This window comes from Somniosus microcephalus, chromosome 12 (assembly GCF_052327205.1).
Source record: "Somniosus microcephalus isolate GS21.2 chromosome 12, FLI_Smic_1.0, whole genome shotgun sequence".
NCBI lineage: Eukaryota > Metazoa > Chordata > Chondrichthyes > Squaliformes > Somniosidae > Somniosus > Somniosus microcephalus.
In genome coordinates this window covers 158,049,739-158,072,457 of record NC_140998.1, presented here as the reverse complement: position 1 = coordinate 158,072,457, position 22,719 = coordinate 158,049,739, and the positions used below count along the sequence as shown (strand labels likewise).

Below are 22,719 nucleotides of genomic sequence, written 5' to 3'. Positions count from 1 at the left end.
TAACTGGACCACTCACAAATACTGTAGCTACAAGAGCAGGTCAGAGGCTAGGTATTCTGCAGCGAGTATCTCATCTCCTGACTCCCCAATGCCTTTCCACAATCTACAAAGGCACAAGTCAGGAGTATGATAGAATACTCTCCACTTGCCTAGATGAGTGCAGCTCCAACAACACTCAAGAAGCTCGACACCATCCAGGACAAAGCAGCCCATTTGATTGGCACTTCATCCACCAACCTAAACATTCACTCCCTCCACCACCACGCAATGTGTCTGCAGTGTACACCATCTACAAGATGCACTGCATTCGCCAAGGCTTCTTCGGCAGCACCTCCCAAACCCGCGACCTCTACCACGTAGAAGGACAAGGGCAGCAAGCGCATGGGAACAGCATCATCTGCAAGTTCCCCTCCAAGTCACACACCATCCTGACTTGGAAATATATCACCGTTCCTTCATCGTCGCTGGGTCAAAATCCTGGAACTCCCTCCCTCCCTACCACCACAATGATTGTAGCAGTTCAAGGCGGTGGCTCACCACCACCGTCTCTAGGGCAATTAGGGATGAGCAATAAATGCTGGCTTTGCCAGCGACGTCCAGATCCCAGGAACGAATAAAAAAAAATTAGATCATGGCTGATCTGTAACTCGACTTCATATTCCTCGACACCCCTACCTAACAAAAATCTATCAAATCAAAAGCAAAAAATACCACAAATGCTGGAAATCTGAAATAAAAAACAGAAAATGCTGGAAATACTCAGCAGGTCAGGCAGCATTGTGGAGGGAGAAACAGATTTAACATTTCAGGTCGATGACCTTTCATCAGAACTGGAAAAAGTTAGAAATATACAGATTTTGAGCAAGTGCAGAGGCAAGGAAAGTGGGGAGGGGAGGAAAGAAGGAAAAGGAAGGTCTGTGATAGGGTGGAAGGCAGGAAAGATTAACTGACAAAAAATCAATCTCAGTCTTGAAGGCTTCAATTGACCTTTTTGGTGGAAGAGTTCCAGAATTCCATTACCTTTTGTGTGAAGAAGCGTTTTTAGATTTCACTCCTGAATGACTTAGCCCTAATTTTATGATTATGCCCTCTTGTTCTGAATTCCCTCATTAGAGGAAATAGTCTCTGTATCTGCCCTATCGAATCCTTTTACCATTTTAAACACCTCGATTAGATCACTCATCTTCTATATGCAAAGGAATACAAGCTAAGTTTATGCAACATGTCTTCATAATTGAACCCTTTAAACTATGTGGCATCCAAATAGGTCATATTCTGTTTTATTACACGAGATTCAGAGACTTTTTCTGGTGCTTTGGCGATTGCATTCCAAGGCAAGGTCTCTTTTCTGCATGGAAATGTTAAACCAGTGGCCTATTTCATAGTATAATAGCAAAATACTGCGGATGCTGGAAATCTGAAATAACAACAGAAAATGCTGGAAATACTCAGCAGGCCAGGCAGCATCTGTGGAGAGAGAAACAGGGTTAACGTTTCAGGTCTGGGACCCTTCATCAGAACTGGAGATGTAACAGATATTAAGCAGGTGCAGAGACAGGGGGGCTTTAGGAGGGGAGGAAGGAATTGAAAGAACATGCTGTGAAAATGTTGCAAATGGGAATGGCAAAATCATATCAAGAGATATTTGTAATCCTGGGTGGATCCAAAACATGAAGGGTGGAAGTTCAGTTGGAATCCATGTGGAATAACTCTGAACCGGAGACAGTTACTGAGAAAAGAGATGTGGCTGTGAAACCGAGCCTTGGCAGATACCTGATCAAACACGAGAAGGGAAACAAAGCAAGGAAGATGAACAAGGTTGAATAGACAAACGGAAATCCCGTCGGAGAGAAGAGCAGAACTTCTTCAAGGTTGGCATTCCCAGAAGAGGTGGCAGTGAACCAAACACTAATATAATAGCAAAATACTGCAGATGCTGGAAATCTGTGCCCATTTCATCAGCACAGACAGTAAAAACCATTGACTGATGGTGCCCAATTTGCAAACTGCTCTTTTGTAACCCATGGAAATTTTGAATCGGTTATTCAGCAAACAAGAAACCTGCCACTTCTGGGAACCATAGTTCATGACTCTTGAGGAATTCACTACAGTACAAATCAAATTGCTTCAAAACATTCTCAACTCTTCTTGCATAGAGTACATTGGAACAAATTGGTATCAACAGTGATACAGAAATAAGTAGTTGTAGCAATATCAATAATGGATACAAGGCTACTGAAAAGCATTTAAAAAAAAGCGCTTCTGTCTAGAGCACTGATCATATTAAACTCTTGGTACAGGGAAGACCTGACAGATGGAATATAATATTATATAAGTTTAATAACTTGATCTCCAGATCAGTCAAAGATTCCCCCCCCTGCTCTCTACAGAAGGTACAAGCCCATGTTGGGGTACTGTACCACGATGCCAAGCAGCTGTTCAAGTGTGAGCATCACCAGGCTATTTAACCACAGAGGATATGATCACTTCTGGGAATAATAGTTCATGACTCTTGGGGAGATTTCACTAAAGTACAAATCAAATTGCTTCAAAACATGCAGAAACTCTTCTTGCAGAGTACATGGGAACAAATTGGTATCGACAGGATAATCGATGTCTACGGTTGCAGAGTTTTATTTGATTTGTTCTTGGGATGTGGGCAATATTAGCACGGCAGTATTTATTTCTCATCCCTAGTTGCCCTGAGGGCATTAAGAGTCAACCACGTAGGTGTGGGACTGGAGTCAAGTGGGCCAGGCCATTTGTCTAAAATGGCTTTTCCCCCCCCCCCTTTTAACTAAATGTTTTCTATGCAAATGGAACAAAGTGATAGGCCTCAACTTACCGACAGTATGAGCAGAGGTCCCATCACCTTTGGTTGAATCTAAGGAGCTGTTGCTATCCAGGCTCTTTGTTGTCATACTGAATAGGTTCTCTTCCATGATTCCATGCCCTACGCCTTCACACTGCACGGCAGGAGCATTGCTGACCTACGTTAAAAATACTTTCAAAATTACAGCATATGCTGGTTAAGCACTTGAACTATAATAGGTCCTGAACAAAAGTCAACTTGATGCCACAAATATTTAGAAATATTAATTTCAAAGAACAGTAGAAATTCCTCTATTATTGTACTGAGTGTACAGTTGAGGGAGCTTGACTAAATGAGTAGATTGCTCATGAGCAACAGCAATCCTAATCTTTCTTTCAAAGGAATTAATTCTTCAAAGCACTCACTGTCTTATCTCCCTCATTTGGAACTTAAGGAAAGGATTCCGCATTTGGGAGTCCGAGTTCACAAAACAAAAGTAAAAAGGTTGTGTACATGGGGAAATAAACAATTCAAGACAGAGCAAAAGTTGCTATGTAGAGAACTTTATTCAACTAAGGAGGACTCCAATAAGTACCATAACACAATCTCTCATGCTACTTTATTGGGGGAGGGGGAAAGGTGACAGGAGGGAGGATGAGCTGTCACTCAAGCTGCAGCCAGCATCATGATGGAACTTACACCTCTATCAACTGTTTTCATACAAGTCCAGGCAATCATGGTGTTCAGAGATAACTATTCCAGGCAGCTGTATTGCCAATACAATCTAAATGACAACTCAATAAACCTAGACCTCAATGTGTCTACTGCTGGAAAAAATATACGACAACCCCTTGACCAAAAGCCAAAATATCGACACCACAGGGATGAAGTTGTCTGGATTTCCTAATAACCCTATTTACAAACAATTATTGTGGAGTCTATATTCCACCTCAGACTTGTATGGAGCAGACAAGGTGAACAAAATGATAACCACCTACATCAGGTTGATCTCAGCTAAACCCATATATACCAGAAAGTCCATTTTTCAGTTCAGTGGCTTCAGTCACAGGCTTAAGGTCAATTTCCAGTCTGGAGTTTAAACACTTCTTCCTTTCACCCAATTTATTGGCTGATAAAACTAAGTCTAGGACACGTACTGTACTATTAGTACAATCATCGTTATGCTACATTATGAACACATTCACAATTGCCTATGATGCTCGTGTGCACATTTTCTTTCACTTACCTTTTGTCTTGAAGAATCAGTGACATTGTGCTTCAAATTCCTACTCATTTTTCTTTTACTGCATGCATTTCCATTTTCCTCCTCTTCACTCCATGCCCGTTTTTGGTAAAGCCTTTGTTCCATTTTTGACCCTCCAAGAACTTGCTCTCTATAACCTGTAACGTTCTCATCTTGTTCAGCAGTAAGTAATGCTTCTTTTCCAGGCTGTTGACTGATTGCGAGAGAGTCCACTTCACTAGACTTCAAGCAGTGAGACGCCTCCACTTGATCAAACATTTTGCTTTCTACTTGGTCACGATCAGTTACTTGGCTTTCGATATCTGGTTCTTTTTGAGGGTCAGCATTAGGTTCAAATACATTTGAATCTTCCTCAAGTTTGTTTGATTTGTACATGGTACTCAGAAGTGAACCAGAGCGGAGATGTTCTACTGATGTTTTTATTGCATCCTGATGATTTGAATTTACAGCTTTGTATAGATTTTCTCTACTCGGCAGTTTAGGAGGAAAGATGCCTAGAGATATTTTGGATTTAAATGTATCCTTAATAAGTGAATTTTGTTTTGAGAACCATGTCTTTGCATCCCATGTTTGACCATCTGCAGGACCTTTGCCACTCAACGGAGGCCTTTCTAATGCAGTGTCATAAGTTACATTGGTCATGGAGTTCAATTTTTGAAGTGATGACATATTAGCAAGACTTGAGTTTCTGGATTGATTACATCCCAGATTTATATTTGCTGTACTTACAGGTTCAGTTCTTGCAGCATTAGCAGTACATTCGGGTTGAGCATCATTACCTTGATATCGAACAAACTCTTCAGAAGCTGCCTCCCTGCTCTGATCGATCAGAGTCCTCTTCTCCTGAGTTTTGTCATTTTTACATGTTAGAAAACTGTTTGGACTCGATTCTGTGTATAGAACAGATTGTTCCATTCCTTTTCCATATGTCCCAGTTACACATGTAGAACTAACAGGTTCGCCTTTTGGCTCCGTATCACCTTCAAACCCCACTGTTTGAGGGATCTCCATGCTCCCAGTGAAAGGGGCAGAAATACCAAGTGTATGGACACCACGATTGACGTTACAAATTGGGTTTTCTACAGTGGTTTGAATGCTGGTAAAGTCTACATTGCCTGAATGGTTATTAAAATACTTTTGCCCTTTTTCAAGCACCAACTGGGTAATTTTCTGATTACTGGATACGTCATGCTTACTGTGAATGGGCACTCGATGAATTTTCGTAATTGGTGTAACTTGTTCAGAAACCAGGGTCTTATCGTTGGGAAAGGATGATGATACAGACCCAGGAGCAGTCAATCTGGAAGTCGTTCTAGCTGAACCCAATGCCTCATTTGCAGCAGACCCAAGGCTGCCATTCTCAATAGCAACTGTATGACTTTTGGTTATGTCCAGATCATTTGCTTCTGAAAACACCATGGTCTTATCACTGGGAAAAGATGCTTGTATTGATCCAGGTACACTCAGTCTGGAGGTCATTCTAGTTGAACCCAATGCTTCACTTGTAACTTTTCCAAGGCTGCCACTGTCAATAGCAACTGTATGGCTTTTGGTTATATCCATATCATTTGCTTCTGAAAAAAACGTGGTCTTATCACTCGAACCCACTGTCCAATTTACAATTGGCCCAAGGCATCCACTGTCAATTGGAACTGTATGGCATTTGGTTACATCCATATCATTTTCCTCCGAAAACACTTTGGTCTTTTCACTGGGAAATGATGACCGAACAGACTCAGCAGCAGTCAGTCTGGAGGTCATTCTAGTTGAATTCAATGCTTCATTTGTAACTTGTCCAAGGCTCCCACTGTCAATTGGAACTGTATGACTTTTGGTTATGTCCATGTCATTTGCTTCTGAAAACACCATGGTCTTATCACTGGGAAATGATGCTTGTATAGACCCAGGTACACTCCCGCTGGAGGTCATTCTACTTGAACCCACTGTCCAATTTACAACTGGCCCAAGGCATCCACTGTCAAGTGGAACTGTATGGCATTTGGTTATGTCCATATCATTTTCCTCCAAAAACACCATAGACTTATCACTGGGAAAAGATGACAGAATAGACCCAGCAGTACTCCGTCTGGAGGTCATTTTATTTGAACTCATTGTACGATTTGCAACTGGCCCAAGTTTTCCACTCTCAATTGCAACTGTATGGCTTTTGGTTATGTCCATATCATTTGCATCTGAAAAGACCATGGTCTTATCACTGGGAAAAGATGATAGAGTACACCCAGCAGCAGTCAGTCTGGAGGTCATTCTAGTTGAACCAAATACTTCATTTGTAACTTTTCCACGGCTGCCACTGTCAATAGCAACTGTATGGCTTTTGGTTATATCCATATCATTTGCTTCTGAAAAAAACGTGTTCTTATCACTAGGAAAGGATGTACTTGAACCCACTGTCCAAGTTACAATTGGCCCAAGGCATCCACTGTCAATTGGAACTGTATGGCTTTTGGTTATGTCCATGTCATTTGCTTCTGAAAACACCATGGTCTTATCACTGGGAAACGATGCTTGTATAGACCCAGGTACACTCCCTCTGGAGGTCATTCTAGTTGAATTCAATGCTTCATTTGTAACTTGTCCAAGGCTCCCACTGTCAATTGGAACTGTATGACTTTTGGTTATGTCCATGTCATTTGCTTCTGAAAACACCATGGTCTTATCACTGGGAAACGATGCTTGTATAGACCCAGGTACACTCCCTCTGGAGGTCATTCTAGTTGAATTCAATGCTTCATTTGTAACTTGTCCAAGGCTCCCACTGTCAATTGGAACTGTATGACTTTTGGTTATGTCCATGTCATTTGCTTCTGAAAACACCATGGTCTTATCACTGGGAAACGATGCTTGTATAGACCCAGGTACACTCCCTCTGGAGGTCATTCTAGTTGAATTCAATGCTTCATTTGTAACTTGTCCAAGGCTCCCACTGTCAATTGGAACTGTATGACTTTTGGTCATGTCCATGTCATTTGCTTCTGAAAACACCATGGTCTTATCACTGGGAAACGATGCTTGTATAGACCCAGGTACACTCCCTCTGGAGGTCATTCTAGTTGAATTCAATGCTTCATTTGTAACTTGTCCAAGGCTCCCACTGTCACTTGCAACTGTATGACTTTTGGTGATGTCCATATCGTTTGCTTCTGAAAATATTGTGGTCTTATCACTGGGAAAGCATGACAGAATAGACACTGATCTGGAGGTCAATTTAGTTGCACCCAAAACCTCATTTTGGTTGACTTTATTACAATAGCCATCATCTGAGAATATCTTGTGTTCATCAGGGGTAAAAGAGGGCAGCCTTGGTCTATCATTTTTGTGAATTGTGACAGCTGTTAGTTGATTTTGATTTGTTATGTGATCTATCTTCCTGACATCAATAGGTAGAGTATGACTTCTGGTCATGTCCATACAATCTTCTCCAGAAAACACAACAGTTTTATCTTGAAGAATGGAAGAATGAATTGACCCGCCAGTATCTAGACTCTCTACATTGTTAGGCTCTGTTAATGAATGAAGAGTGGTAGTTTTTCCCACGGCAAAATGGTCAATAGCAATAGTGTGGCTTCTAGTGAACTCCATATCATTGTCCTGGTCCAGAAACATCACAGTTCTGTTTGGATCCAGATTGTCGATAGAGTTTCTTTGCAGCACCAATTTATTTGTCATCTCAATGTCTTTACCTGCTCCACAAGCTGAAGTAACAAAGTCTGTCTGTTTAAATACCTGTTCCTCAAAGATGGAGGACGTGGACACCATCTTATTTTCATTTGCCTCACTCTGCTTTATGCTATTTAAGAACGATTTAAAATCAAGTGTCTTTTGCTGTTTAGGAACCTTGTTTTGTCTGATAGAGCTGAAGGACTTATCAACACCTTCCTCCCCAGTGTCAAGGCACAGGTTGGAATGTGCTGGCTCTGGAGAATCAAGTCCAGCCAAGAAAGATTTGAAGTCAATTTTTTTTTGAAGCCCAGATGTAACTTTTGTTTCAGAAGTCATGACCGTCTCTTCAAGACCTTCCCTTCGCACTTCAAGCCCAGAGATGGGGAAGATTTGATGTAACCCGACAGTCTCAATGTGTTCACAGGACTGTTTAAAAATGGGAAGATAAATACATTACAACTCACTGTGACGATCAGATTTGTTTTAATGCTTTTCTTATATTTAAAGTACTAAAATGGAAATGGAACACATTATTTGCCATTTAAAAAAAAAATCCTACTTTCTGGAAAATTGGTGCCTGTAATTTCAGCATACTAGAAACACCAGGCCTTGGTGAGACCACACCTTGAGTATTGTGTGCAGTTTTGGTCGCCTTACCTGAGGAAGGACGTTCTTGCCATGGAAGGAGTGCAGCGAAGATTCACCAGGCTGATACCTGGGATGGCAGGGATGACGTATGAGGACAGATTGTGTCGATTGGGCTTATACTCACTGGAGTTTAGAAGATTGAGAGGGGATCTCATCGAAACCTATAAAATTCTGTCAGGCCTGGACAGACTAGATGCAGGAAGGATGTTTTTGATGGCCGGGGAGTCCAGAACCAGGGGTCATAGTCTAAGGATAAGGGGTAAGCCATTTAGGACTGAAATGAGGAGGAATTTCTTCACCCAGAGAGTGGTGAACCTGTGGAATTCTCTGCCACAGAGGGCGGTGGAGGCCAGTTCATTAAATATATTCAAGAAAAAGTTGGATATATTTCTTAAGGCTAAAGGGATCAAGGGATATGGGGAGAAGGCAGGGACAGGGTACTGAATTTGGATGATCAGCCATGATCTCATTGAATGGCGGAGCAGGCTCGAAGGGCCGAATGGCCTACTCCTGCTCCTATCTTCTATGTTTCTATGCCAAATTAAAACAACCACGCTTCCATTAAATCCATTTGGAAATTTTGTCGCTGACATAAAACATATGATCATAGCGCTTCTTGTTGAAGTGAATGGAAGCCTTACGTGTCACAATTTAGGTACCACCCATACTATTTGTAAGAACCAGGCTTCAGTACTTGCACCAACAGACACACGCTGCTTTACCTCAAATTGTTGCAAAGGGGTTCGTAGAGGTGCATGAAGCAGTGCATCCATTCCTTTGGGTAGAAAGAATACTACAAGTTAGTATTGCATCATCCCTTAACATGGATATATCTAATTAGTCAGACTAAAACAAACAGAAGTACAGTATACATAAATAAGCTATAGTCCTTTCTGTACTCCTTTACTTAAAAGTGTAAACTTTGCGAGTCATGGAGGACTCAAATCCAAACTTGAGCTCACAGCAGGACAAGAAAGTTAACTCTAGAGGTCGCTGAATTTTCAAGAGAAACAGAGAAGGAGATGGCAGAACAACAGTGAGGCATATGGAAAGAACAGTCTGGGGCACTTGCAGAATTACTTAAACGGAGGATGGGCTAAGGTGGTGTGAAAATGCTTCATGAAAATAGGCAAGAGAATGGAACTACAGGAAACTTCGCGATATCTGGCACCGACGGGACCGGCATGATGCCGATCTATGAAAACTTCCGGACAGACCAGCACTAATGTTGAAGGATGCGGAGGTTTTCATCTCCGTATCTGACAACAAACACTGTTGCTTAGCAACAGCTTGTAAACAGTCGGCCCGTACCTTGGAAGCGTCTCTGTAGCTTAGCAACAGCTTCAGAGAGGCTTTCCAGAGACTGACTTTTTTTCTTCTTCTAGCATTTTTTTAAACAAAGAAAAAAACCTAACAAAACGGCTGGAAACTGGCAGCAATAGTATGCTGATACTGGAAAGGGGATGGGTTGGAGTACAAGAATTTCAGAACCATTAATCTGCGTGCAGTTCTGGTCACCACATTACAGGAAAGATGTGATTGCACTGGAGAGGGTGCAGAGGAGATTTACAAGGATGTTGCCAGGAGTAGAGAATCGTAGCTATGAGGAAAAACTGGATAGGCTGGGTCTGTTTTCCTTGGAACAGAGGAGGCTGAGGGGAGACCTTATTGAGGTGTATAAAATTATGAGGGGCCTAGAAAAAGTGGATAGAAAGGACCTATTTCCCTTAGCAGTGGTCAAAAACCAGGGGACTCAGATTTAAAGTAATTGGTGGAAGTTTTAGAGGGGATCTGGAACTCGCTGCCTGAAAGGGTGGTAGAGGCAGGAACCCCAACCACATTTAAAAAGTACTTGGATGTGCACTTGGGGTGCTGTAACCTGCAGGGCTATGGACCAAGAGCTGGAAAGTGGGATTAGGCTGGATAGCTCTTTGTTGGCCGGCGCAGACACAATGGGCCAAAATGGCCTCCTTCCGTGCTGTAACTTTCTATGATTCTCTGCTTAGTGTGCCAGGGAGCACATGCAAAAGGTAGGCCATGAACAGGTAAATGGCTTAGAATACACAATGTTCGTGTCCTCACTGGATCTTTCAAAGAGCCGACACAGGCATGATGGATCGAATAACCTTGTTCTGTGCTGTATGATATGAGAAAACAGCCCAAAGTTCAGATTCAACTAGAGTTTGAGCTGTAATGTTATTTTAAATAGTCACCAGCATTTGAATATAGTTTAGAGTCTAATGGTATATATTTTTTCCCACTTATTGGGCCCGTCTTTCCCCTCATTGACCCGGAATTTGTGGCAGGTAATGACGGCGAACTAACAGCGTTGGCCGTCATTATCCATTTGAAACTGATCGCAACTTCAAGATTTGGCGCACGCGCATCTAAACGAGGAAATCCTGAAGTTGCGGTCAGTCATTCACTGCTCGGACACTGGCTGTGCAGTGGACCCACCCGCCCCCGCCATAGCCGGCAATCAGTGTAATCAGTGAAACTGATGAAAACTTGGGCTTTTCTGCAGTAATATTGCTGTTAAATACCCCATTAAATGTTAAGCCTTGTTGGAATAGGTGTAACTTGGGTTTTAACAGCGTATTGACTGGTAAACATTCTGGCCCTGACATTAATTTTTATATTTGTGGAGTGTCAAATTTCTCCATTATGATAAAACTTACAATTAAAAAAAAACTTTAAACAAAAAACTTTGTTCATGATATTTCAGTTTCTACCTTATCTCCTCCGCCACCCCCCCTCCCCGAGTGTCCCAATCTTTATTTCGCTCTCCATAAAATAAAACTCCGGATAAAAGCAGCTTCTCATTTCCTGTCTCAGAATTCTGCAATGTGATTGCTGCAGTGACAGCAGTAAGCTGTCTAAGCAGCCATCGCACTAGGAATTCCCATTAGAGCGCTGAAATCAATTGAACGTCAAAAAAGGCAAACTTCTCGCCAAAGAGATTGGGCAGCTTTCTTCGGGGCCAGCGGCAAGCGCCTTTGCTTCGCCACTGACCACAAATTACAGGCTATTATTACACACTTCGGGACGTAGGTTCCAGCTCCAACTGTCAATGAAATAAGTCGGATGGATTAGAAAGCAGAGATATTGCTTGGGCCCTCTGACATCAGACGGTTCACTGGTTATCAGAGGTATGAATGAAACATGTTAGCTGACAACTTGAGAGTCAAACATACAATGGCAGGCTTCTTCAGGATAAAGCCTCTCAAACAGATGTCTTAAATATGAACCCTATAAATTTGAGTAGTGTTATAAATATGCTTTGCCCCATCCATCCCCATTGGTTGGGCTTGTGTTTTTCACCTCATTGATTCACAGCAATGTCAATGAAACACAATGGCCCAGAAATTCGGGTCTCCACGGGTGAGTACGCACGGGGTACTCACCCGTAAGGCCAATGGATGTGCCGGTTTTGTGCATGCACTGCGCATGCGTGGGAAACCGGCACTTCCGTTCCCCTGAAAGGGGTTCAGAGGTGGAACGTGTGCGCCGGAGAGGCAGCACGTGCACATTGAACTTACGTTTTTTTCCCCAGGTTTTTCCGGGAGGGCAAGTCTCCAAGTGGTGAATTAATTAAAATTAAAACATTTTTTCCACAGGTTTATTATTTTTAAATACTTTAAAGAAAGGTAAGTTTATTTTTAGCCCTGTTAGAAAATGAAATTAATTTTCTCAAAAATTTAAATTGTTTAAAATAGTTATTTTATATAATTTATAGTTATTTTAAAAATGTGATTTAAAAAAAAAACTTACTTGAAGTTTTAGTGATGTTTTGGGGCTTATAGTATTTATAGGTTTGATAGCTCTTCCTGTCAAACTTATGAATGAAGCATTCCCTGCTACCATTGGCTCTCCATGGCCCACATGATCCCAGGGGACGCATCGAACTAACTGCGCCCTGGGATACGCAAGCACTGCGCGCCGGCAGTTGGAGGAGGCCCAGGATCGGAATCCCACACGGGCCCACAGCTCAACGGCCGGCGCGCTAGGCAAGTGCAGGTCAGAGGCTTGCACCCGCGGGAAGCCTCCGACCCAAATTTCTGGGCCAATGAATCAATCAACAGGCACAAAATCAAGACATGGTCACAACAGACACTATGTAGAGGACAAACACTGCAGACAGTTGACAATAGAACCCACATCCCTAAAAGTTAATCTGCAGTAGACTAAATTCAGACTCCAAATACTTTTTTTTTGGCCAATTGAGACAAAACATCTGATTTGCTTGTTTATATCTTATCTGTGGCAACCGGAGGCTTACACATCCACTACTACCATGTAGTAAGCAACAGAGTGCAACAATCTTGCTTAATAAACAAATGTGTTTTCCCATATTTACCAAGTGGCTGGACAGATTCCTATTACAATTGCAGAAAGGTGCTTCTATTTACAGCTAACTGGTCAAAGATGTTGGTCAGAGGGTCCAAAAGGATAAATTAAAATCAAGTCATAACTGTGCAGTAGTAGGAGCATAGAGGTTTGGGATTAGACACATGCCAAGGATATGTGCAGCACAAAAGTAGAGAAAAATGGACTTTAAATAAGGGCAGGTGATAAATGGAAATAAAGTCAAGTCAATGGAAATCCTGAAAGTAGAATGCAAAAAGCACAAGTTGAATTGTTTTTTTTCTGGTTCTATAGTTTTTTTTTGTTCTGTGGAGCTTTCTCCATTGTATCAGAATATAATGTGTCACCTTAAAATGGAGACAGATACAACAGCCCTTCCAAAAGAAAGGATAACCTATTATAAAGTATACAACACAAAGGAATGATTGAAAGTGGATGTTCTTACTCACCAGCAATGCTGAAATTTGCATTTAGTGGCATCATGTCCCTGTGGAATAAAAACATGCTCCTGTTGTGTTACTTTACACACTCAGTGCCAGCCTGACAACGTTTAGCATCATTTTTAAGCAACCAAATTTAATTTTAGCTTTAATTGTTACAATTGGGAATGTCTTCAATATTCTGCTTTTTAAATTGTCAAGTTGCACATCACCAAGCTACCAGAAAGCCCAGAATTGTGCTGCCTTTAAAGAACATTACACTACCTACTACTTTCACTATGGTATATCCATTGTGATGAACACAGGAGGCTGTCATACTCTGGAATGCAAGAAAACAGCAAAGGAGGCCTCAGAGACGTCCAAAGGCAGCAGTCTATAAATATCAAGTCCTGCTTTGGTCACAATCCTCAGAACAGATGAGAAACGTTAAGGCATTCATCTATGAGGAGAACTTGTTGAGATTCCAGGCTTTGTGGTTTCTCAGGAAGATATGGTGTTAATTGTCTGAATAGTGATATACATGACTAGTTGTGGCTGGAGCACCTAAGTGTCCTGCGAATATTTCAATTGTAAATAGGAGGCCAAAAGGGAATACTTAGTACAAGTAGTTTTCCCCAGAATATAAAATCTCACCAATTTATGATGTGCACAAAACATGTGGAAGTAAACATCCTTGAATTCACTTGCATCCAATCAGTATGCCTGAAAAATTGGAGACAGAATGACCAATCACCTGTTGGCCCATACCCTGGCAATACCCCCAAAGAATCATAGGATGATACAGCACAGAAGGCAGCAATTCAACCCATTGTGCTCGTGCTGATTCTTTGAAAGCTATCCAATTAGTCCCACTTTCCCCATAGCCCTACAAATTTTTTCCCTTCAATCATTTATCCAATTCCCTTTTGAAAGTTATTATTGAATCTGCTTCCACCACGCTTTCAAGCAGTGCATTCAGATCATCACAACTCGCTGCATAAAACTTTTTCCCCCTCAAGTCGCCTCTGGTTCTTTTGCAATGACCTTAAATCTGTGTCCTCTGGTTACCAACTCTTGTGCCACTGGAAACAGCTTCTCCTTATTTACTCGATCAAAACCCATAATAATTTGAACACCTCGATCAAATCTCCTCTTGACCTTCTCTGCTCCAAGGAAAACAATCCCAGTTTCTCTAGTCTCTTCATATAACTGAAGTATTTCATCCGTGGTCCAATTCTAGTAAATCTCCTCTGCACCCTCTCAAAGGTCTTGCCATCCTTCCTAAAGTGTGGTCGCCAAAATTGGCCACAATACTAAAGCTGGGCCCTAACAAGTGTTTTATAAAAAGTTTAGCATAACTTCCTTGCTTTTGTTGACTGTGCCTCTATTTATAAAGCCAAGAGCCTTACTCAACTTTTCCTGCCACCTTCAAAGACTTGTGTACGTACACTTCCAGGTCTCTGTTCCTGCACCCACTTCAAAATTGTACCATTTCGTTTATATTGCCACGCCTTCAATTTTGCTAACAAGTCTATTATGCGGTACTTCATCAAATGCCTTTTGAAAGTCCATATACACAACATCAACCACATCAGGGGTTCTCAACCTTTTTGCTTCGGAGGACCCCCTCCCATATTATAAAAAATCCACAACCCCCCCTGTAACACAACAGAAGTATTTTTTCTGTATAAAAATTAGTTATACAATTAAACATATATATTTATTATGTTTTTTGTTTTGTGATGGGACAGAAGGTGGCAATTTAGTTTCAATATTCTCACTGATGGGGTTTGTAGTAAAATTGAAGTCAATGGGAATCAGTGGAACATCTCTCTACTAGCAGGGTAGATAAAGGGGAACCAGAGGATGTAGTATATTTGGATTTCCAAAAGGCATTCGATAAGGTGCCACATGAAAGATTACACAAGATTAGGGCTCATGGGGTTGGGGTAATATAGTAGCATGGATAGAGGATTGGTTAACGGACAGAAAACAGAGAGTAGGGATAAACGGATCTTTTTCAGGTTGGCAGGCTGTAACTAGTGGGGTGCCACAAGGATCAGTGTTGGGTTCTCAGCTATTTACAATCTATATTAATGGCCTAGATGAAGGAACAGAGTGTAATGTATCCATATTTGCTGATGATACAAAGCTAGGTGGGACAGTAAGCTGTGATGAGAACACAAAGAGTCTGCAAAGGGGTATAGATAGACTAAGTGAGAGGGCAATAAGGTGGCAGATGGGGTATAATGTAGGGAAATGTGAGGTTATTCACTTTGGTAAGAAGATTAGAAAAACAGAATATTTTTTAAATGGTGAGAAACTTTCATGGAATAAAAGGGACAGTGGCAGCATGGATACAAAGGTGGCTAAGTGACAGGAAACAGAGAGTAGCGGCGAACGGTTGTTTTTCGGACTGGAGGAATGTATACAGTGCTGCTCCCCAGGGGTCGGTACTAGGACCACGGCTTTTCTTGATATATATTAAATGATTTGGATGTACAGGGCACTCGCAAAATTTGTGGATGACACAAAACTTGGAAGTATAGTGAACAGTGAGGAGGAGAGGGATGGACTTCAAGAGGACAGACAGGCTGGTGGAATGGACGGACACGTGGTAGATGAAGTTTAACGCAGAAAAGTGCAAAGTGATTGTTAGAAAGAATGGGGAGAGGACACATAAACTAAAGGGTACAATTCTAAAGGGGGTGCAGGACAGAGAGACCTGGGTGCACATGTGCACAAATCATTGAAGGTGGCAGGACAGGTTGAGGAAGAGGTTAAAAAAGCATACGGGATCCCAGGCTTTATAAATAGAGGCATAGAGTACAAAAGCAATGACGTTATGATGAACCTTTATAAAGCACTGGTTCGGCCACAACTGGAGTATTGTGTCCAATTCTGGGCACCACACTTCAGAAGGATGTGAAGGCTTTAGAGAGGGTGCAGAAAAGATTTACAAGAATGGTTGCAGTGATGAGGGACTTCAGTTACATGGGTAGGCTGGAGAGGCTGGGGTTGTTCTCCTTAGAGCAGAGAAGATTGAGAGGAGATTTGATAGAGGTGGTCACAAATCACAAGGGGTCTAGACAGAGACGAGAGAGAGAAACTGTTCCCATTGACGAAAGGGTCGAGAACCAGAGGACACAGATTTAAGGTGATTGGCAGAAGATCCAAAGACAACCTGAGGACAAACTTTTTTACGCAGCAAGTGGTTATAATCTGGAATGCACTGCCTGAAAGGGTGGTGGAGGCAGAGTCAATCGTGGCTTTCAAAAGGGAATTAGATAAGTACCTGAAGGAAAAAAATGTGCAGGGCTACAGTGAAAGGGTGGGGGATTGGGACTAGCTGAAGTGCTCTTGCAGAGCCAGTATGGGCTCGACATGCCGAATGGCCTCCTACTGTACTATAACAATTCTATGATTCTATGAAATCAAATAGGCAATTCAGAAGAAACTTCTTTACCCAGAGAGTAGTGAGAATGTGGAGCTCGCTACCACAGGGAGTGGTTGAAGCAAATAGTATAGATGCATTTAAGGGCCAGTTAGATAAGCATATGAGGGAGAAGGGAATGGAGGGTTATGCTGATAGAGTTAGACAAGGAAAGACAGGAGGAGGCTCGAGTGGAGCATAAACGCCGGCATGGACTGGTTGGGCCGAATGGCCTGTTTCTGTGCTGTATATCCTATGTAATGTAAGGTCAGAAGTGGGGATGTCTGCACAGTGTTCAGTACCATTTGCAACTCCTCAGATAACGAAGCAGTCAGTGCCCGCATGCAGCAATACCTGGACAACATCCAGGCTTGTGCTGATAAATGGCAAGTAACATTCACGGCAAACAGGTGCCAAGCAATGACCATCTCCAACAGGAGAGAGTCTAACCACCTCCCCTTGACATGAAATGGGATTACCAGCATCGAATTCACCCACCATCAACATCCTGGGCGGGGTGGTCACCATTGACCAGAAACTTAACTGGACCAGCCACAAAAGCATGGCTGCAAGACAGTCAGGACTGTTAACTAAATGTACCAAGTTAGAAGGTCTATAGGAAAAATCGCAAAGGGGAGGAGTAGCCTTAGTGATTAAGGATGAAATTACTTCAATGATAAGAGAAGATGTAAAGAGAGGTAAGCAGGCAGTGGAGAATTAAGAAATAAGAAAGGATTTAACACTGTAGTGGGAGTTGTGTATAGGCCCCCTGGTAGCAGCTGTGAAGTGCTAGATTGTATAAATACAGTGATTAGACAAGTGTGTAGCAAAGGCAGAGTGGCTTTAATGGGGGATTTTAACTTTCATATAGATTGGGATAAGCAGACTAACACCTGTCAGAAAGGTAGTGATAGTCCGGGATAGTTTTCTACAACAATATGTCCTAGAGGCAACAAGGGGGCAAGCCATATTAAATGAGTAATGAGGCAGATTTAGTTAACAGCCTAATTGTGCGTTGAACATTTATCTAACAGCGATCATAACATGATAAAGTTCAACGCAGCATTTGAAAGGGAGAAAAGCGAAACAGCTACTAACATTCTAGATTTAGGTGAGGCTAACTTCAACAGGATGAGGCAGAGACTGTCCACAGTAAACTGGGCAAATCTGTCAATGGGTAAAATGGCAGGAGGTCAAGTGGGAGTTGTTTAAAAAAAAATTAATGTGATACAGAACCAGTTTATACCCGAGGGGCAAGAGTTCTACTTGCCAAAAAAACCCAGCCTGGGATGAGCTAAGGGACAGCATAAAACAAAGAAAAAGCATTTTTTTTAAATGCAAAAAATAGCACAGATTCTGGCGAATGGGAAAGATACAAAGAACAGCAAAGGGTCACAAAACAAATAGTAAAAGCCTCAAAAAGGGAGTATGAAAAGAAACTTGCAAAGGATATCAAAATCAATCTGAAGAATTTTTACAATTACATTAGGAAAAGGAGGGCAGTCAGGAGCAATGTTGGCCCCTTAAAAACAAAGCGGTGATATTGTCAATGATAACAAGGAAATGGCAAACATGTTGAATAATTACTTTGTCTCAGTTTTTACAGACACCACGTCGGAAATCCCAAGGAAACTAATACTGAATCAGGGACAGAGACTCAATAAAATTAACGTAAGCAAAATAACAGTAATGAAGAAAATAATGGCACTAAAGAATGACAAACCCCCAGGACCAGATGGTTTCCATCCCAGGGTTTAAAGGAAGTAGGTGAGCACATTGCAGATGCCCTAACTATAATCTTCCAAAGTTCTCTAGATTCAGGAACCGTCCCTTTAGATTGGAAAATTGCACATGTCACTCCGCTTTTTAAGAATGGCGAGAGAAGGAAACCAGGGACTTAGACAAGTTAGCCTAACATCTGTTGTCGGGAAATTTACTAGAGTCTATAATTAAGGATAGAGTGACTGAACACCTCTAATTTTCAGTTGATCAGAGAGAGCCAGCATGGATTTGTGAAAGGTAGGTCATGCCTGACAAACCTGAATGAATTTTTTGAAGGGGTGCCTAAAGTAGTGGACAGGGGCATGTCGATGCATGTTATTAATGTGGACTTCCAGAAGGCATTTGATAAGCGACTATTAACTAAGGGAGAAGTCCACGGAATTGAGGGCAAATTATTGACCTGGTTAGGAAACTGGCTGAGTGGCAGGAGACAGGGTAGGGATAATGTGTAGGTACTCAAGTTGGCAGGATGCAACTAATGGTGTCCCGCAGGGATCTGTGTTGGGGCCTCAACTGTTCACAATATTTTTTAATGACTTAGATGATGGCATAGAAAGTTATATATCCAAATTTGCCGTTGACACAAAGATAGACTGCATTGTAGATGAAAGCATAAAATTACAAAGGGATATAGATTAAGTGAATGGGCAAAACTGTGGCAAATGGATTTCAATGTAAGCAAGTGTGAGGTCATCCACTTTGAACCTAAAAAGGATAGAACAGGGTACTTTCGAAATGGTGAAAAGCTAAAAACAGTGGAGGACCAAAGACACTTTGTGGTCCAAGTACATAGATCATTAAAATGTCATGAACAGGGACAGAAAAGAATGGAATGCTGGCCTTTATATCTAGAGGGCTAGAATACAAGGGGATAGAAGTATAGCTGCAGCTATACAAAACCCTGGTTAGACCACACCTGGAGCACTGTGAGCAGTTCTGGGCACCACACCTTAGTAAGGATATATTGGCCTTGGAGGGTTTGCAGTGTAGGTTTACCAGAATGATACCTGGACTTCAAGGGTTAAGTTATGAGGAGAGATTACACAAATTAGGGTTGTATTCCCTATAATTTAGAAGGTTAAGGGGTGATCTGATGAAATTTTCAAGACATTAAAGGGAAACAGATAGGGTATATAGAGAGAAACTAGTTCTGTTGGTTGGGGTTTCTAGGACATGGGGCATCGTCTACAAATTAGAGCCAGACCTTTCAGGAGTGAAATTAGAAAACACTTCTACACACAAAAGGAACTCTCTTCCGCAAACGGCAATTGATGATTCTGAGATTGATTGCTTTTTGCTAACCGAAGGTATTAAGGGATATGGGGCAAAGGCTGTTATATGGAGTTAGGTCGCACATCAGCCATGATCTCATTGAATGGCAGAACAAGCTCAAGGGGCTGACTGGCCTACTCCTGTTCCTAGCAGGTCAGAGGTCGGGTATTCTGTGGCGAGCGACTCACCTCCTGACTCCCCAAAGCCTTGCCACCACCTACAAGGCACAAGTCAGGAGTGTGATGGAAATTTTCACTTGCCTGGATGAGTGCAGCTCTAACAACACTCAAAAGGCTCGACACCTTCCAGGACAATGCAGCCCACTTGACCGCCACCCCACCCCCCATCTTAAACATTCATTCCCCCACCACTGTGCACACGGCTGCATTGTGTACCATCTACGAGGCGAGGCCCGACCAGAGCGGACCTGCGAGCGAGCAGCTGAGGAGTTTCAAAAACCGGCGGCAGTTGGGGAGCGGCAGCTGATTCAGCGAGGCGAGGCTTACCAATTCAACAGCAGGGGAGAGGGGTAAAAAGTAATCCAAGTGTGACGTCACCAGGAAGCAGGTAAGTGATTGGTTGGTGAGTATTTCTTTCTCCTTTTCATTACAAGCTTAAATTCTGCGGTTTACATTTTCTAGGGTCTCTGTGGTGTAGTGGGGACAGTTGGTAAATAAGCACACTAGAGTATATCTTTAACTGGTGGTATTGAATTAATTTAAATTAATTAAAGGGGTAAGTCATGCCAGGAGAGCCCAGCCCCGTGTTCACAGAATCACAGAAACCCCACAGTGCAGATAAGAGGCCATTTCGGCCCATCGAGCCTGCACCGACACATATCCCACCCGGTCCCCGTAACCCCACGTATTTAATCCCCCTAACACTAAGGGTCAATATGTGGGAATTCAGGGACGCTGCCAGTGTCCCTGACGACCACGTGTGCCAGAAATGCATCCAGCTGCAGCTACTAACGGGCCGTATTGAGGCGCTGGAGCTGCGGATGGATGGGTTGTGGAGCATTCACGATGCCGAGAGGGTCGTGGATAACACGTATAGTGAGTGACCATCAGGCAGAGCAGTAGAGACAGGTAGGTAGTGCAGGGGACCCCTGTGGCCATCCCCCTTTCAAACAGGTATACCAATTTGGATACTGTTGAGGGGGATGACTTACCAGAGGAAGGCAGCAGCAGCCAACTTCCTGGCACCAGGGGTGCTTCTGCAGCTCAGGAAGGGAGGAAAAAAGAGTGGGAGAGCAATAGTGGTAGGGGATTCTATCGTAAGGGGAACAGATAGGCGTTTCTGTGGCCGTAGGCGTGACTCCAGGATGGCTTGTTGCCTCCCTGGTGCCAGGGTCAAGGATGTCACTGAACGACTGCAGGGCATTCTGAAGAGGGAGGGTGAACAGGCAGAGGTCGTGGTTCACATTGGGACCAACGACATGGGTAGGAAGAGGGAGGAGGTCCTGCAGCAAGAATTTAGGGAGCTAGGTAGCAGATTAAAGAGTAGGACCTCAAAGGTTGTAATCTCTGGATTACTCCCGGTGCCACGTGCTAGTGAGTATAGGAATAGGAGAATAGAGCAGATGAATGCGTGGCTAAAGAGTTGGTGCAGGAGGGAGGGCTTTAGTTTCCTGGATCACTGGGCCTGCTTCTGGGGAAGGTGGGACTTGTACAAGTCGGACGGGTTGCACCTGAACCAGAGCGGGACAAATATCCTTGCGGGGAGGTTTGCTAGCACTGTTCGGGGGGGTTTAAACTAAAATGGCAGGGGGTTGGGAACCTGAGCAGGGAGACAGAGGAAAGGAAAACAGGGATAAAAGCAAAAGATAGGAAGGAGAAAAACAAAAGTGGCAGACAGAGAAATGAACAGTTTAAAATCAAACATGGCCACAATAAATAATAATTCTAATAGGACTAAGAGCGTTAAAAAAAGCCTGAAGGCTTTGTGTCTTAATGCGAGGAGCATTTGCAATAAGGTGGATGAATTGGCTGCGCAAATAGAGGTAAACGAATATGATTTGGTTGGGATTATGGAAACGTGGCTCAAGGATGGCCAAGACTGGGAACTCAACATCCAGGGGTATTCGATATTCAGGAAAGATAGGCAAAAAGGAAAGGGAGGTGGGGTAGCATTACTGGTTAAAGAAGGGATTAATACAATTGTAATGAAGGATATTAGCTCTGATGATGTGGAATCTGTATGGGTAGAATTGAGAAATACCAAGGGGAAAAAAACATTAGTGGGAGTGGTATATAGACCTCCAAACAGTAAGGTGGAGGTTGGGGATGGCATTAAAAGGGAAATTAAAGAAGCGTGCAATAAGGGCACAGCAGTCATCATGGGTGACTTTAATCTACATATAGATTGGGCCAACCAAATTAGTAACAATACTGTGGAGGAGGAATTCCTGGAGTGTTTACGGGATGGCATCCTGGACCAATATGGCGAGGAACCAACCAGAGATCAGGCCATCTTAGACTGGGTATTACGTAACGAGAAAGGATTAATTAGCAATCTTGTTGTAAGAGGCCCCTTGGGTCGGAGCGATCATAATATGATCGAATTCTTCATTAAGATGGAGAATGAAGTAGTTGACTCAGAGACAAGGGTCCTCAATTTAAATAAAGGAAACTACGATGGTCTGAGGAGCGAGTTGGGTAGGATTGATTGGGGAATGGCACTCAAAGGGTTGACGGTGGATAGGCAATGGCAAACATTCAAAGACCGAATGGATGAGCTACAGAATTTGTTCATCCCTGTTTGGCATAAAAATAAAACAAAAAAGGTGACTCAACCGTGGCTAACAAGGGAAATTAGGGATAGCATAAGATCCGAGGAGAGGACATATAAATTGGCTAGAAAAAGCAATAATCCTGAGGATTGGGAGCAGTTTAGGAGTCAACAAAGGAGGACAAAGGGATTAATTAAGAAAGGGAAAATAGAATATGAGTGTAAGCTAGCAAGGAACATAAAAACTGACTGTAAAAGCTTTTAGATATGTGAAGAGAAAAAGATTGGTGAAGTCAAGCGTAGGTCCCTTAGT

General features: G+C 42.6%; 1 protein-coding gene across 3 annotated transcripts in view; it reads right to left on the bottom strand.

Annotated features, from left to right (window-relative positions):
• LOC147109619 (outer kinetochore KNL1 complex subunit KNL1-like) overlaps positions 1 to 22,719 on the bottom strand; it is a 110,529-nt gene that overhangs the window by 54,649 nt on the left and 33,161 nt on the right. For 2 of the 3 annotated variants that reach the window (XM_086003695.1, XM_086003696.1), the window contains exons 8-11: positions 13,220 to 13,257; positions 9,128 to 9,180; positions 4,059 to 8,183; positions 2,846 to 2,990 (exon numbers count right to left, since the gene is read on the bottom strand). In XM_086003695.1, the coding sequence (XP_085859821.1) occupies positions 2,846 to 2,990; positions 4,059 to 8,183; positions 9,128 to 9,180; positions 13,220 to 13,257 (4,361 nt within the window). The remainder of the gene's footprint in view (positions 1 to 2,845; positions 2,991 to 4,058; positions 8,184 to 9,127; positions 9,181 to 13,219; positions 13,258 to 22,719) is intronic. The other variant, XM_086003697.1, reaches the window with a different exon arrangement.